This window comes from Ornithodoros turicata, chromosome 5, assembly GCF_037126465.1.
Source record: "Ornithodoros turicata isolate Travis chromosome 5, ASM3712646v1, whole genome shotgun sequence".
Taxonomy (NCBI): Eukaryota; Metazoa; Arthropoda; class Arachnida; order Ixodida; family Argasidae; genus Ornithodoros; species Ornithodoros turicata.
This window is the reverse complement of record NC_088205.1, coordinates 72,632,118-72,649,164: the sequence shown is the minus strand read 5'-3', so window position 1 is coordinate 72,649,164 and position 17,047 is coordinate 72,632,118. Positions and strand designations below refer to the sequence as shown.

Genomic DNA, 17,047 nt, shown 5'->3' with positions numbered 1-17,047 from the left:
TTTTTCCCGAAGTAATTAAGTAACGGTGTTCAGTTCCTTTTCCTTCTTTTCGGCCTGTGCCGTGGTCATCTCTCGAGGGTCATCTCGGCTTCCTGACGGATGCGTCTAGCAGGTGGGACGATACGAGACTGCGTGGGAAAGTGGATATGAAAGATGCGCAGGTGCCGTGAAGTTGGGGACAGATTCCTCGCTTGCTAGTTGATGCGTAACGGTTGCGCTCTTTCTTGCTTTGTACCACTTCAGTGGTCTCAGCTATGCAAACGAAATCTATAGAGAGAGAGGGAGAAAAAAAGACATGTTTGAAAGGCATCCAATGTAAGCTGCGGAGCGAAAATCTTGATTTTTATTGTTCTCTGGAACTGTGTGTACATCCATACACACAGGGTGTCCGCACTAACGATAGGGACAGATTGAGAAAAATATTTCCATGGAGCAGTACCGCAGGCAAGACGTTAATAAAAAAATAGGTATATGTTCTTTTTTTTTTAATTACGATCAATGGCGATTCTAGGCCAAGTAGGCCGCATTAGCAACCTTCCGCGGTGTTGTGCTCATTAAGTTTGACTAATGAACTGCTTAATTATGAAAGATAGAAGCTTTTTGGAATGACGAACGTTTGTTCCTTTTTGGTGCGCTGACATCGTTGCTGTTTTCAGAGAAAAAGATCGAGCCAACGCGTTATATTGGCTGGGACCTTTTTCTTTCCTTTTTCTTTTTATTATGAAGGAAATTGATGAGGACCATGGGGACACCGGAAGGTTTTTAGTGCTGCTATAAGGCGGCCCACTTGACCTATATCGCCATTTATATTATAATTTAAAGTATTCTGTACATAGTTAACGCGGACGCCACCTGTGTACATGGTAAATAATTGTTGCTTCACTTTGTCCTTTTCTTTTTTCTCAACACAACGCGATGTTTTAGTTCGTTCTTCATTCATTTATTAATTTACACGGGGAATATAGCAGAAAGCGGGTGAGGTATCGTTATACGGAAAACTTATTATAAACATTTCATGCACCGCCATCGTGCAACAAAAAATAATAATAATAATTACGATTAAAACTTCTATTCAAATGAACTTCCTATTAGCTGTTGATAAAATGTGCTCCTTAACTGCTTACGGCTAAGCAGCAGAAATGTGCTGTCAATCCAATGCGCTATGACCTGCCGTTCGAATGTTCATTCAATATTATTATATACTGACAGTGAGTAATGCTGTCTTTCGTGGGATGTAATGTTTCGACGTTTCCGCAAACACCAAACACCGATGTTTCCTTTCTCTTCTTGGTAATAAAACTGTAATCTCATGCGGCAATGCAAAGCAAAAAGTTCCTTGTTCGTCTTCCTGGTGTCCTCACAGCTACACATTACTGGAACTGAAAGTGTTTACCGTCTTTCCTTTTCCGTCAACGGGGCCCATTCATTCATTTCGGACGCGAAAAAAAAACGCGCAGGCAGCGATGTGCGCGCACCTGTCGCGCGGTTGGAGGTCAGCGGTGGCGGCGGTGCACCCAGAAAACGGGGAGACGGCGTGACTTCGGCCAGGAGACACGGAACGGAACGGAAGCGAGCCATTACGTAGCGTTTCCTGCGGTTCCACTTCACTGAAATCAGTCCCTGGCTGAAGACGTCAGAAGACGTAGCTTCTCAGCTATACACTTTGCTTTTAGACCAATGCAAGCATTCCGTGGATCTGTTGTCCACGTGTCCACTACTGAATGGCGAGGTCGTGGGTTCGAACTCCGCAGTGGTACAAGCTGCTTGGACACCGTCGTCCAAATGGAGAGGCGTGAAATGCAGTGTGTCCCAAGTTTTTAGCCTACATGAAAGGACCCTCAAGTCAGCAAAATTAATCCACTGACCGAGAGACGAAAGCTGCGAGAGAAGTATATAGCTACGAAAGCCGTATATGCGATAAAGGCAGCTGTCAAATCAAAGGTCAGCAATATGACGTCAGAGTGTTTACGAAGCGGATACCCGGTATCCGCGTTCACGGCATCCGATACACTGAACGCCCTCCGGTCTGGTAAAACTCGCTACAATCAGCGTGGAACGGTTTTCTCATTGACAGCGTTGTTTGTAGGGTTCGGAATTCCGAGCCGTTTTTACAATTCCGAGATTTCGGGATTTCTAAATGAGGACCCCGGGACCGGATCGGGATTTTTTTTTTTTCAACTATCCCCAGGATGCCTTATAGGACTGTATCCACCTGCACGTCCACCCTGTCGCAAATTGTGATACAGCGCGCGTTTCTTGTCATCCCCACGGAACGTTCTAGTGGAAAAAAAAAAAAAAAAGTTGCAAGGCAAAAGTTTCGCCGCGTGTTATATTAGCACTCGCACTGTGCCGGAGTACCGACTTCGCGTTGGAATGTGCCTGTTCTTGTTGTCTGCTATGGAATAGCTGGCCGCGCCCCAGGATATTTCTCGCCATTACAGTGCACGAGCAGACAAGAGGTTCAGCACTTGTACTTTCGCTGCAGCTAAAATGAATGACGTTTTTCGCGTCTTTCGCTGGACTATTCTGAGGGATGTCACTTTTGAGAATACATGAAATGATGCGTTTTGCATTTCTCCCCTTTTATTCGTCCACTGGATCTGGCCTGCCCTCGTCTAGAGGAGCAGAGTTTTCCGAAAAGGCTGTCTCCATTTTCTTTTTTCACTTTGAAACATATTCGTGAGGGTCAAGAGAAAAGCGAGAGAGAGATTCTGCAATATTTTGCACAGCCTTATGGACCGGAAGGTTCCTTCTGATTTCGTAGGTGTTTTAATGCCACTTGAGGGCTGTTCTCGGCCGCGGCTTGCGCGATTCACATGAGTCGTCAGCTAAGAACTTCGTCATGTGGTTCGGTTTCGGATTGCAAAGATATTTTTCGGTGAAGGGCTACTTGAAACCTAAGGTCACTCCATGCCGCCTAGTATTCATTCATTGTGAAGAAATCCGAAATGTATTATCCCGAAATCCAGGGATTTGGCCTCTCGACATTCCGGGATCCGAACCCTAGTTGTTTGTGCCTCTGTCCCGCGGTCATCTCCTGGGTCTGGGGTGACGTTTAGATCACACGCTTTGACTCATACTGACGTGAAGGAAGGTGATAAGCCCCACATTTCATCTCTTCGTGGAAACGCTATCGTACCCTACTAAGTGACCGGTTAGGAGATAACAACTTTGCTGTACACGGGCATGCAGTGACGTATGCTACCGCATTCCTCTTGACTTTGAGGAGATCTTGCTACTCTCGCGAGGAAAATAGAACAGAGAGTGCTCAAATGATTTGAGTTCCCAGAGAGATGAGAAGTCATCATTGCACAAAACGTTTTTCTTTTTTTTTTCTTTTTTTTTGGTGGGGGGTTCTGCACCTGGTGCAGTGACGACACCATATTTCTTTGAGACACCAAAGCCCTTAGGTAACGCATTCCGAAACGACATTCTTTTTCTTTCTTCCTTTTTTCGGCTAGTCACAGACGCAGATAGACGGGAAACCGGAAGAACCCTCCACACGACATGTTCCCTATGGTATAGCTGGTATAGCCAAAGATTATCTCAGTTATGAGAGATTACAGGAAACACACGCACTACTTTATGCGGAAAGACCTCGCAGTTTCGACGTGAACGATATCGAGGTGCCCATCCACCCAACCACAACTGTAAATCTTTGAAAATAACATAAAATATAAACTCGGAACATATCATTCTCAGTTTACTCTGCCTTAAGCTAGCCTTGACTCCGTTGCGAAGTTAGCTTACTTAGTCAACACGTCCGTGTCGCGGTGTTTGCATGCGTCCCTCGTAGGGCATGCATGCTATTCAAGGCAACGCCGTGTGTGTGTGTCTGCGTCGGCGAAAACGCCGTGCTTCAGGGATTTGCATATCCAGCGACATCACTTTAGTTCAACATATATGCGTGTGTTATTGGCGGTAATACATTTTTGAGGCAGGTGGCGTATAGCGTTCGATGAATGAGCCATGTCGGTCATGGTCAGTGTTACGCGTCACTGCAGCCGCCTGCTTTCGTGATCGTCTGCGAAGAAATTCAATCTAGCAGACGACAGAGAAAAGCGAAGGTTTTTCAAGGAGATACTAGACGCTAAAGCAGGGTGTACAACAGTATAGGTAAGCCATCACGACTGCTTTTCTGGAATTACAAGCTGCTGGCAGCGGATATCCGAACCCACTGGGTCCAGAGGTTGAGGTGCGTATATATACGCACCCAGATGAAGACACCAAGAAGTTAATGACACGATGTAGGCTACTTAGATTTGCCGTCTTCCAAGAAGTGTGTTCAACAGTATGCTTTGTATATTGAAGTTTCTGCACGCGCTAATGGCCTTCCTAATAGACGAGTTCAGAAAATCCCAGAGTGCTTAGCGCCGCTTTGAACTGTGGGAGTTTACTAATACGAGAGAAACGGGTAGCCTCCAAACTGTTCCGATTTCTCCCGTACCAGTCCATTGTCCACGCTGTGTCAAGGTCAGCGAAAGCGAACTGTGAAGGATTATTCTTCGTTTCCCCGCTCAGCAATCGCCCAGGATGCAATGCGTGCGCAAAGAGCACTGGGATTTTCTGAACTCGTCTATACCCACACGCTAATCCTCGAGTGAACGAGACCGCAACGAGATCGGCCTCATGGCCATATTTGCAATCTAGAATTATTTCGCTGCAGTAACATTAAAGACTTGAGCATGAATGCAATAAATTTCGAGTGCGTCTTCTTTTCTTTTCTTTTTTGTAGTCGTACGAACACAAAAAGTGAAACGAATATCAGAATATGCAGGTTGTTTCAGTGACCATGTCAACAAAATTCAAGAAACGAAGCACAGTGCGGAGAAAATGCGCGATCGACGACATTTATCTGTATAGACAACTTTTGCCACAAGTACTACAGGTAACTTTATCAAAATTGAGAGAAATTTAATTTCTTGAATTGAACTCCGAAATTTCCCAAGTCAACGTGACCTCTTTTTTGTCAGAAACAGAGAGCGCATGTCGGACTACCGTTGCAAAATGCATTCTACATGATAATAGGTGAATAAATAAAAACGAAGCAAATACCGTTGTTCCAGACGCGCAAATTGCAAGTAGCTGTAGATAACTGTAGTGTTAAAACTTCCTGTTGTTATCAGAGAAAGCAGGGCAAACGAAACTGAAAAGGCCAGGAGCATAGTTTTTTTTTTTTTTTTTTTCGCCCTCCTCGCGTTGCTTCTTGCAGAACTAAGGGCGACCGACAATTCCCGTGCCTCAAAACGACAGCTTTAGCAACTTTTTTGTTTTTCACCATTGTAGCAAGGAATTTATTTTGAAATGGTATGGAGTAAATCTGACATTCTCTTACTTTTTCCGACAGAAAAAAAAAAAAAAAAAGAAATGAAACGCGACGTTGACTTGGCAAATTTCGAGAAATTAAGAGTAGAGATTTAAATCTTAGATCTTAATAGGTCTCTTAAAGAATAGATATTAATTCATTTCGAGAAATTAATTAAGAGTTCGAGAAGTTAAGTTTATCTCAATTGAAATTAGATAAAGTTACTCCTACTACGTGTCAAACGTTCCCCACAGATAGCTAAATGTCGGTGGAGGTGCGATACCTCAATACGACACGCGTCTGTTTCATTTATGTAACCGCGGCACCCGCTGGTGCTAGTTTATCTACAGACCCCCACTACAGTTGCGTGCCGCCGAGTTGCGAAAACTGAGCGAAAAAAAAAAAAAGAAAAGAAAAACACGAAAGCGTTTGCTGACGTTTAACCGCACTTTACATTTTGTTACAGTGCGGGACAAAAGTTTACTGAACACGCTCCGGCGCATTCCTTCTTCAGAGTAACACGCCAGCAGCGAATGGTACCGTATGGAATTACAAACAAGTGACTCGGTTACCTATAGGCACGTGTCTGTAAGTCAGTACGGTACCATTCTCTGCTAGCGTGTCACTCTGAGGAAGGAGTAGCAAGCCGGCTTGTCTAGGCTGACCTCTCCTAAAATTCCCCGTACTGAAAGAAAAGAATGCACGTTCTGGAGCGTGTTCTGTAAAATTCTGTCCAGCCCTATGCACCAAATGCACGATGCATAATTGTTGAAAGAACGGTCATCAAATCATCATAAAACGCACTGGAGATCCGCTCTTTTGCGCGTTTATTTCGCGAAAAGGCACGAACGCGGGCATAGCGCGGGTACCCGCACGACCCGCAGCGGCAACGCGGGCGCACCCGCACTTTACCCGCGACCCGCATCAAGTCACATTTTCTACCCGCAAATCCGAGATTAGTGTGGGAATCCGCGTGGATCCGCGGGTACACCCGCAACGACACAGACCTCTATTCCATCACCTCATCATTTCATGCATCACGCTGATCACTGTGCCTTGAAGTGATGAGCCACAAATTAAATGGCAAATTTCATTTCATCATCATTGTCTGTATTTTTTGGTTGTTGTGTCAGGCACAAGTATAAAAATAGGAAACACAACAACGATAGATGATGATGATGTGGGTATTCACCACCCTACCCCACTGTACGCTGAACATTATATGAGGATGATGAAAGAATGATGAAAATTCGAGAACGAATTAAAGCGTCTGGAGCAATCCGGTGGACGACAGGAGGTCCACGAATATAAGTGAAGAACACGACGATGGAGCGCAGCATCTTCATAGGGGCCAATAAGTGCAGCTAAATTGAGCGCTCTCTTACTGATACGGACAAGCTCATCACATAGTATCCACCTTTGCGGGCAGTAGAGTGCACATTCCATAAGAATGTGCTGGATGTCAGCAACGACACCGCAGGTGGAACACAGGCTTGTGTCACAGCATCTGATCATGCACTTGAATTGTGGGGTGAAAGCCACATTGAGGCGGAGTCTACTCAGGAAAAGAGGTAAAATGGCGTAATAAACGGGCAGGGAAAGAAAACGACAAATTTGGATATACCGAATACATGGGATCGAGATTGAGCCGTGATGTCCCGGCGCCATTGCTGCAGAGCCAAGGACAGAAACCACGCAGTTAGTAGGGTTCATAGGAAACAGGTATTTTTTAGAGCCCCGCTTTTTCTTCAGCAACGAGAGAAACCCCCATGCGTGCGCTGCTAATCCTCTGTTCCACCAAGGAAAACCCATCAACCTGTCGCGTACAGGAACTCGGTTTTACGTGCAAAACTCTTTTAGGCCACGACACGGCCGGTGACGTCAGAGTATTTTCCTCTGCGGGCGCAACAATGTCAATACGACGCGGCAACATATATCAGTGGGGCGATTCCATTCATTTTGCGCATTACTTCCTGACTACGCCGGCCATACCTGTTCGTTTGTATGGCGTTTTTAATCGTCGCGACTAAGCGGAATCCACATACAGGGTGACTCGAATCGCAAGTTTATTTTGTGCCTTATTCATGCAAGATCTACTTCGGAACTCTAGGTGGCGAAGGAATATGCCCTGTACCTTTAGTGCTAAGAACTGCACGGGAAGTTTCTTCTTGCAACATGCAGTAGATATAAATAATCAACACACGAATTGATTTCTTTTAAATCGTCTTAGCGCCGCGAAGCAACTGTGGCTATGAGCAGCGTACAGACGTCGACAGGTGGAGGGAGGACAGCAGGAAGAAGTGGGGGAGGGGGGTTAGTATGCGTCCTGGGCCGACTTCAGGGGGAACTGTGCTGGCATTCGTCTTGAAGTTGTGCCGAAAACTCAGGGAAAACCTCAGACAGCACAGCCGGTGCCGGGATCAGGGAAAACCCGCGTCACCTCCCAGTCTCGATGTGGAAGGCGATCATCCTAACCACTACGCCACGCGAGCTGGTCGAATAGAGGTGTAAAGCTACACTGCATTACAGGTAATTACGCATATTACTGTAATCAGTTGCATTCTAGTTGAAATAACCAAGCAAAGCATTTCAAAAGGAAGTATCTGCACGTCGCATTACTTGTAACATGTGGCTCTTTTCGACAGCGACGTGTGTCAATGGTACATTGCCCTATATACATGCTGTTTTGTTGTCCATACGTCCCTCTGGGTGTCGCTGAATACGCTTTATATTAAGCGATGCCAAATGAGACGACGCACATCTTGAATCGCTTGACTTCCGCTTTCCTTTCACTTGGCCTCGAATGCTCTTATGGTTTGTTCGTGGAAAGAAAGCCATTTCGTGTTCAACATACAACACTATACCGTGTGAACGAGCCTCTATCTGGGTGTGTGTTTTTCAAAGTCAACGAACTATTCATAGATCTAAGCGTTTGTTTATTATTTTTTTTTTTCAAGGATACTGCTGTCTCCTTTTGGAACCATGGCAGGAGTTGAAACATGCATACAGGACAGATTTTTACCTAATTAATTTCTCACATCTGTAGGGTATACAGATTGGCAAATACGCTATACGTAGAGATTATCAAGGGATGCATCGCTCAGAACCATCTGGGTTTCATTGCTCACCATACTGAAGTAGGAGTCACGCGTCTTTACAAAATGTTCAAATGATATGTCCAAATGAAAATATAAATGGTATATCATTTGCGCGTTCTCATGTATTTTCTATGGGACAAACTTTTTCCTTACTTTCGTTCTTTGTATACATCGAAAAGTATTCGTTCTCAAAAATATGTTTTACGGTAAATTTAGGGAAAGTAATGTCCATTCCTAATGTTTGTTTATACAGGTAGCACAGGATTTCTCCTAGTCTCATTACTATATCAAAGTACAAGGGAAATAACACATAAACGAACGCACGTTGCGGTGGTATTCAGAGTCAGTGTCCGTATCCTGTCCATGTCCTGGTGACAGCTCCCACCAGTGTTTGCAGTCCTGATCAAACTCCTCTAATGTTTAATTTACGCCGCGTGGTGGTCGCGCTGGCCATTTCCTCTGGGAATCGAAGGTTTCATTGAGCCGACATGGGCACTCATGCGCCCACTCCGGTCATGTGTGAAGTGTAATACCGTTAAGCATCCGGAAAGCGCATGATTGACAGTCGGAACAAATTGAACCACATATAGATACGGGAGCAGTTGGAGAGGATGTTTGGTTGATTCAGTCACAGGAAATGTGAAAAGAGGAATTACGGTTAGTGTTTGTTAATGTTGATTAACAAGCTACGTTAATGCTATATGCGTGTCGCTCTTGATTTTGTAGTCTCTGCCGAGATCGTGCGCATGTCCTAGACGTGCAGGCTGTGCTGTGTGTTTGCCGACGCTAAACCCAGGTACTGCCGGCCTATACTGCCTTTTGTTGTTATTTATTAATTAATTATCATTATTAAAAATAGCAACAAGCAAAGGATGCGTTTGCGAGCTGGAGTCAATAACGTCAGCTAGTACAGACTCACCGCCGCTCCCTCAGTCAGATTTGGGTTACATAAATACATCGGGCTATATATATAAGTATCCATAGTAATACATTAGTAAACAGTTAACCATTACATCAGTTACGGTTATTAACAACAGCTTACATTAGTTAAAGGTCACTTCAATGCTCACATAGGAGAATTGACAACAAAGAACAAAATTAAGTAACCTTCGTTTTTTTTTTGTTTCTTTTTTTTTTTAAGTGCGAATTAACACGTTTGCTCTAACAATTAGTGCAACAGAAGATACACGCGAACAGGAAACGCAAAACTGTCTGTCCTGTGCGCATGCGCGATCTGTTGCACTAATTGCTAGTTCACCAACTCTCCCAAATTTTCGCTGTTGTCGGAAAATACATGGGATGTTGTCACTCACTACCTTCCGTTACATTAAAAATAAACATTCTTTGGCACTCCACATTGCATCCTGTGTGTTTAACGTTGACACTCACCATGTGTGGTCACCGACCGCCACAGGATGTCTTAATTTCGGAGCACACTTCAGGGATCGTGCCCCATCTTTGTTCCCTTCACACGTTTCCGCCGTGTACCGTTTAACTGTCGGCGTGCATTGATTTCAGCTGGTGCATCCGGTGGCGAATTGACCATTGGTCACTCTGTGTGCTGTCACACGGTCGCTTGCGGATCTCGCATTGCCGCAGTGAGTAACGGCGGTTCGGAGGATGACTTCTATTCACGCTCTCTTTTGTGGTCGTCCTTTTTCTTTTTTGTGTGTCGTCTGCTTTTCCTGCTTTTGTTTGAACAGTAGTTTGACTCTGTTTCTTTCGCACTGCATGGCCGGAAAGTGTACTCAGCTGGGTGAGGAGCATGGAAAGGTTGTAGGGGAACGTGAGGCACAGTGAGACGAAAAAGTCTGTCGAGTTTTTTTGTTTTTGTACAGGAAAGAAAAATTTGAATTTTTAACTCCAATAGAACAAATCTTGTTTTATGGGTGGGTGGGAGGGTGGGTGAGTAAGTGACTATTGTTGCATACCACAAAGAAATGTCAGCGAAATATTTCTTTCCTCGTTGAAATACGTCCGCCAATACGATTTGCATACCGATTGCCGATTGCTTGCAGATTTGCGTGAACTGATGACGATGGCGCACTGTTTGACGAACACAGTTCGCTTGTCTAAGGTTCCTGAATGGGGCAGATATCGGCAATATGTAACGCTCTGCCCCATGCCTCACTGTGCCTCACGTTCCTTTATATATGCGCAGCAACTTAAGGGGAAGGGGAAGATATTGAATTCGTTACCTGACGAATTCTGCTCCTCCCACAAAGATTCCTTTCATTTGGGCGCAGCAACTTCTTCTTGTCCTTTCTCATTGACTTTACACTCAGTGTACACTAATATGCAATGGTTTCTCCTCGCGGATTTAAAGATGCAGCAGATCCTACGGAACGGATGACTGCCGTCCCTTTTGTGTTGGTGTCAAAGTCACGGCATCGATATTTCATTTCGATCTATTTACATTGTCTCCACACAAACTTTATGCCTTATAGTTTTAGACGTTTATCCGCTGGATGACGTACGTACGTCGTAATCATTCAATATAGGGGAAAAAAATAGGCGTGCACGATCAACATAAAAATTACTCGCAGTTATCTGTAGTGTACCCGATTCGCGAAAATGTTGTTCCTTATAGAGTACTTGATGAATGGAGGAGGGTTTGAAGTAATGGTAAGTGGCACTTCGTTGCTCCTTTAACAGCAACGTCGTCGATTGCATCGGGTCTCGCTTTCCGCAGAACAAACAGTATGTACGTTGTACCCTGGAACGTACACTGTTATGCAGACAACACACGTGGCGATATCACAGACGGGAGACCCTGGCAACGGTCTCTCTATTAGCACTTTGTCCACAACATTCGAGAAAGAGAGAGAGGGGGTAATGATTCGTGACGAATGTGTATTACGAGGTCTTTCGCGCAGTTCTGTCCTGCGCTTCGTGTATATAATTGAGAGGGATGCTTGGCTCTGTTTCTCTTGCAGGGCATTGTTGATGTCTGTGTTAGTACGTCTGCGTTCTTGTGCCTGGAGTGCACCGTACTGCATAGCTATTTGTATGGATGGATCATTAGCCATCGTATTTCTCTGTGTTTCATGGTTTCCGATTACCCTGTGTAACACCATTGTATTCTCATTTATTTTTTTGTAGCCCCTTCCCCTCTGTAAAGTTATTACAGTGAGGGTATATTACAAATAAATAAATAAAATGAATTGATATCATTTCCGTTTATACACAACTTGGTGGTTCTTGATATGATAACATGCATGATGATGATGATGATGATTGGTGTTTTAGTGGCGCATCGACAACAAAGGTCATAATGCGCCAACACTGTGATTAAGAAGAGACTAGTTGAAAATAGGCACGATGTTTAATAAAAGGAGAGAAATATGATAACATGCACGATAACAAACTCGATAGCACAACTTAAATGTAATACATGAGCAATGGAACCTTTTGGGCATGAATTATGTTCAGAAGAGAAGACATATTAATCTGGCTTTTTTAAAAACACAACCGCTTTTTGACAAGGAGTTAAAAGTTCATTGTTCACATGTTATAATTGGAAAGAGACTGATATATACTAGGAATATTAAACTTGTTGTGCTCTTTGCCATATAGTGACTAAAATGATGGTGTGAAAATGAGCTTTATGTACGCTATAGCCACCATGTTTTGGATTCAGTAGCTTACATAAAGCCAAACTTGAGCAACGAAAGAGTTGCGAATAACAAAAGTTGCTCATGACATCATTGACAACATTGCTCATAATGTTCGCGCGCGTTATGAATGCCGTTAATCTAATTACATGCTTCGTCTTATTTTGATCCCATCCACAAAGTGAAATAACAAACATACTGTGGCTTACGGCTCGACGTCTAGACGCTATCGTTAACGTCCAGGACACGCGACGCAAAATAAATAAATAAATAAAAGAAACAACGTTGATGACATAGCCTATACGACACCACTACCCTAGTTAAAAAAAAAAAGTAAGAACACGTAAACAAAACATCGCAGCGAGGCTCCATCCAACTCTCGACCGCGTCTACCAGACGGTTTCACGGTCATCTCTTTACTCCAAAACTTCCTCTGGCAAAAAACTTGTACGCTAATCGCCGCGGTGTGTGCGTGTGTTAGCAACTTTCTCTTCAGAACGGACACTACGAAAGTTGGACGGCAAAAAAACCTACCTTATTTCAACATCGCTCTACCGCACCTCCTTCTCGCTCTCACCTCAGTGGAGGAAACACGTATTCCACGGGGAGAAAAAAAAAGGAAAGAAAAAACACATTAAACCTAGGGGTGCACACAACTCTCCCCCACACGTACTCACGCAAGTGTGACGTCCCCTTCGCAAAAGTTCCGGTCTGACTTCGGAGACAAACGGTACAGTGTGCGTCAGTATATACGCGTCGTCGCAGTCGGAAACTACACGCACGGTGTGTTGCGAAGCGCGCGCGCGGAGTTGTTATGGAAGCGTACCGTTGCTCAGATTTGTACGCCGGTGGTTAAGTTTGTGTGTTAGCTAAGTGCCACTTCATTGAACTTTCGTTGAACGCAGACTGTACTGCGACTGGTTTTGTGTTTCGGAGAGCACTGTGAGGTTCCGTCGTCCCTGTGCTGAAGTTTTTGTGAATATGGAGTGGAAGCGGAGAAAGACATTTTTGTTGTGGTGGAAGTGCGTTGGTGCCTACGGTGTTTTGACGGTTTTGATGTACGCAAGTAAGTGTTCGGTTCCGTTTATTTTGCACGCAGTTCTTGCGAGATTAATACGGGCCAGGCGAATGCAGCGCGGTACAGGAAGTTGTCCACTAGCGGGGTTCCACACAAGGGGGAATGTTGTGGGGAAATTATTGTTGGGAAATCTGGTAATTTTTTTTCTGTCTATGTTTCTCGCGCGAGAATTCCGACTACTCTTTAGGTGAATTAGATAGTTAATAGTTGTTGGACTGAATGAAAGCAGTATATGCAGTGCACATACCGCTCATAATCTGTTAAAATGCAGATCATTTCATAATGTAAGTTTAACATCTCTTAATGGTTCTACGCGTGCTAGTCTTTCGCGATTTTGGACTGCTCTTGGGGCACTCATCCTGCTCATTGTCATTAATCATAATTAATTCATCTGTTGTTGTTGTTGTTCGGCCTGTTCGCAGTGATATACGGATATTTTTAGGAGATACATACCAGCGGTTTGCCCAGAATTTCGTCCATGGGGGCTCCTCAAGAGGTCTTTACATGCTTTTGTCCAAATATTGCGCAATCTCACAAAATGTAAGGGGGGGGGGGGTCTCCTGTAGATGTCTTTTGTGTGTGTGTGTGTGTGTTTGGGGGTGTAGGGGTGGTCTGGATAAATCACCGATACATACGTTACCCCGACACGGAATTGCTCGATGCGTCAATAATATTTGAGCAATTCTGATTTACTTTTCAGTGTTTACGATGAATGAAACACAGCAGGGTCAAATTTACAAGTTACCAAAAAATATAATTGGAGAGAGAGGGGGGGGAGGGAAACGTAGCTCCGTTGTATACCTATTGACGCTGCGTGATCACAAAGGAAAGGGAGGTTAGAAGGGGAAGTGGATGCACGAGAACCGGAAAGGTGAAAGGAAACGAAGTAGCAACTTCCTCCGAGTTCTTCTTCACGGGGGGGGTATCTTTACTAGAACAGAGAGAAAAAAAGATGAGGAAAGGTCTGCAAAACGGGATGTCGGCTTGCTATTCCGAAAATAAAAAGAAAAGAAAAAAATTGGAAATAAAGGGCAAAGTAATAAACGATGAAAGAGGGATGATATAGATTACAAACACAAATATGATTTAAAATAAAAGATGAGGGTAATGTGTATGAGGGTGAGAGGTGAGCGTGGTGCACTGACGAATGAGATGACAAAACTTGAGTTCGCAGGCTGTTCATGAGAGCACAGTGGCCAGAGAAAAGTCTGTGCACCGCAGCTCGAGTAGGGGTCGCCTGAGCGTCGAATCGGCGGCAGTCGAGGAGAAGATGCGAAATATCAGCTTCAACGTCGCAAGCAGGGCATTTGGGCGAGTGGAGAAGACTCATTTTATAGAGAAGCAGAGGGGTCCTGGCGACATTAAGTCGTTTTTCACGGGTTTCTCATCAGTGTCCATGCACATTCTTCGTTCATCATCGTTAGTCGTGAGGCGCTGCTGTTGAGCAGCAGTTCTCTACTACATTAAAGATTTGGAAAGGGTCTTTCCGTTGGCCGTTGGTGAGGTTCGCGAGGTTTGGGCGTAGAATTTTCCTTATGGTGACCTTTCCTTTCACTTAATTAATTGATTTTATTTGACTAATTAAGCGAAAATAACGATTTAATCGATGGCATTTTATTAATTCAATTTAATTAGTCATGCAGCAAATCGCAACGCCAAAACCGTTACGTGGATGTGTCAGAAACATAAGCATTCGGGAAGACGCAAGTTCTACGTCAGTAACACAACTTTCGAATTCTTACTTTTTTATAACCTATTCGAAGAAGAAACGTAAATATATTTACAAAACGACAAGAATTGGAGCCACAAATTTTAGCACACATTAATAGCAGTCACCTCTTTTCGGGTCTTTCCTCCTCCTGCAGTCTATTTCATGCATTAATTTTGAGTGTTATAAGCAACAGTTCATACATTGCAGACGGGGTTCGTCATACGCTTTACGGTAAACTTTGACGCACATGTCGAATTCGTCGAGAGATATAAATGATGTTGCAACCAAAAAGACGAGGCGTTCCGTTTCCTGCCGTCATCCCAGATAAAAGGGCGGGAAACACGTTCCTTTTCCTCTTTTGCGACACCGATTCCATAAACACTGATTATGAGAATCAGCAGATGGGGCGAATGTCTCTTCTTACTACGACATCCATATGCTGCAATCGAGTCTGGGGTTCAAAGAAGCCCTAAAAGTTGCCCTTTGCAAGGTTCTGTCAATAGGTAGGGTATGGTGACGACGTTGTATCACACGGGAAAGGACCTTTAAAGATACGTAATCTCTCTTGTTAGTCGTCGCGATACAGTTTCACAATGCCTTCCATGAGTGGTGTTTTGCGGAACAATGTTACTCTTCTGCAACGGTTGATATGCGGTTGATGAACGGCGGTTGATATGCAACAGACGAATTGTGGAAGGGGCTCGTTGTGGTTGGTTTTTCCAGGTTTGCATCATGGATGCACTAAAGGATGTTCCATGACTCCCCGAAGCCTGCTTATCGGGCGAGTGCCTCGCAGTCCCTCTTTGATATTGGTTTGCACTTTGTTCATATCAATAAATCAAGTGAAATAAGAAAAAGTCACGCTGAAAGAACTCAGAATTGTGCATCTGGCAAAATGGTATATAGCAAATTGTCTAAAAATGGGAAAATAACGCTTGATCTGGGGGAGAAACTGCGAAGGAAAATATTTAGATAATATTTCTTTTTATTATCTGTGTCCACCGCATCATCCCTTCATTTCTTTTCAGTTAGATTTGGCTCCACAGTTCTCCATGCCTTGCTTGCAGTTAGGGCCTTATCTATGTTGGGTTGGGGGGGGGGTATATATTTATTAGAACAAAGAGAAAAAGGAGGAAAGGTCAGCCAAACGGTATGTCGGCTTGCTATTCCGCAAAAAAAAAAGAAAGAAATGAAAACAGGAAAGAAAGGATAACCTAATAATGGGTGAGATAGATTAAAGACGAATAGGATTTAAAAATGAAAGGTGAGGGTACTGTGTATGAGGGTGAGAGTTGGGGTGGGGTGAGGGTTGGGAGTTAAACATGCCCTAAAGCTCTTCCCAATAAAAATGCTTTACGTGGTGATTTTTCAGCTATGGGGACGTTCGGCTAAGGTTTAGCACGGCGACACTTGCAACGGCTTTCTCCCCTAGTGGCGTGCAGAGGAAAAGTTTTCCAGCACATCCTACAAGCGTAGATGACGATGTTGGCGATTTCACACGTCATCGCGTGAATGCGTTTTGTGTTCGACCTACCTTAGTGAATGTGCACAATGCCTGATGAAATAACTGCAGGAACTGCGAAATATCTAAATGTTGGAAATAACTTATCCTTGCCACCACAGGTGGCACTGATGGCAGCGAGTCAGGGCACCCCCTATCCCGCTCTGCCATGCAAATATAGTTTGGTGTTTTATTATAGATACGAAGAAACCGTTGTGTGCTGTAAGGTAATCGGAACGTTTAGATCATACACATTAATAAACGAAAAGCAAATTTCTGCCATGCTGTTCTGCTCCTGTCGGGAAATCCTGAGTTTCGCGCTCTTTTTTCCAAATCATGAAAAACCCAGCGAGAAGACTGGCATGCGCGCGAATGAAACGGGATGTCGCAAGACCGCCAGCTCTATGCGTGGAAGGCCTTGAAGTTGCGCCTCTATATGGCACTTTCCCTCTCCCCTGCGAGTGCTTTATCGATGAGGATATCAAGAAAGTAAACGTGTCCTTTAGGGCTAAACAAGAAAGGAGGATGTGATGGAACCTATCACTTGTCGATGTAAGGTTATATTGGCTTATCCGCCTCGTTGATATCAGCGCAACTTGGACCTGGTATCCTGCCACTTCGCTCTACATGCGAAGTTCCTTATAGCTTTCCCATTCACTCGTAGACCGCGCAGCGACACCACTGAACCTACTAGAGAGTGTCGGGACATCATCGTTGCGATGTACGATACAGCAATGAAA

General features: G+C 44.2%; 1 protein-coding gene across 2 annotated transcripts in view; it reads left to right on the top strand.

Annotated features, from left to right (window-relative positions):
• The window catches only part of LOC135394730 (vascular endothelial growth factor receptor 1-like), a 45,624-nt gene that overhangs the window by 9,062 nt on the left and 19,515 nt on the right, over positions 1 to 17,047 (top strand). Inside the window, exon 1 of one of the 2 annotated variants that reach the window (XM_064625629.1) lies at positions 12,713 to 13,083. The exons of the other annotated variant lie outside the window; for it this stretch is intronic. Within the exon in view, the coding sequence (XP_064481699.1) occupies positions 12,999 to 13,083 (85 nt within the window). The 5' untranslated portion in view covers positions 12,713 to 12,998. Of the gene's footprint in view, positions 1 to 12,712; positions 13,084 to 17,047 lie in introns of those variants that run through there. 2 annotated transcript variants of the gene reach the window in all.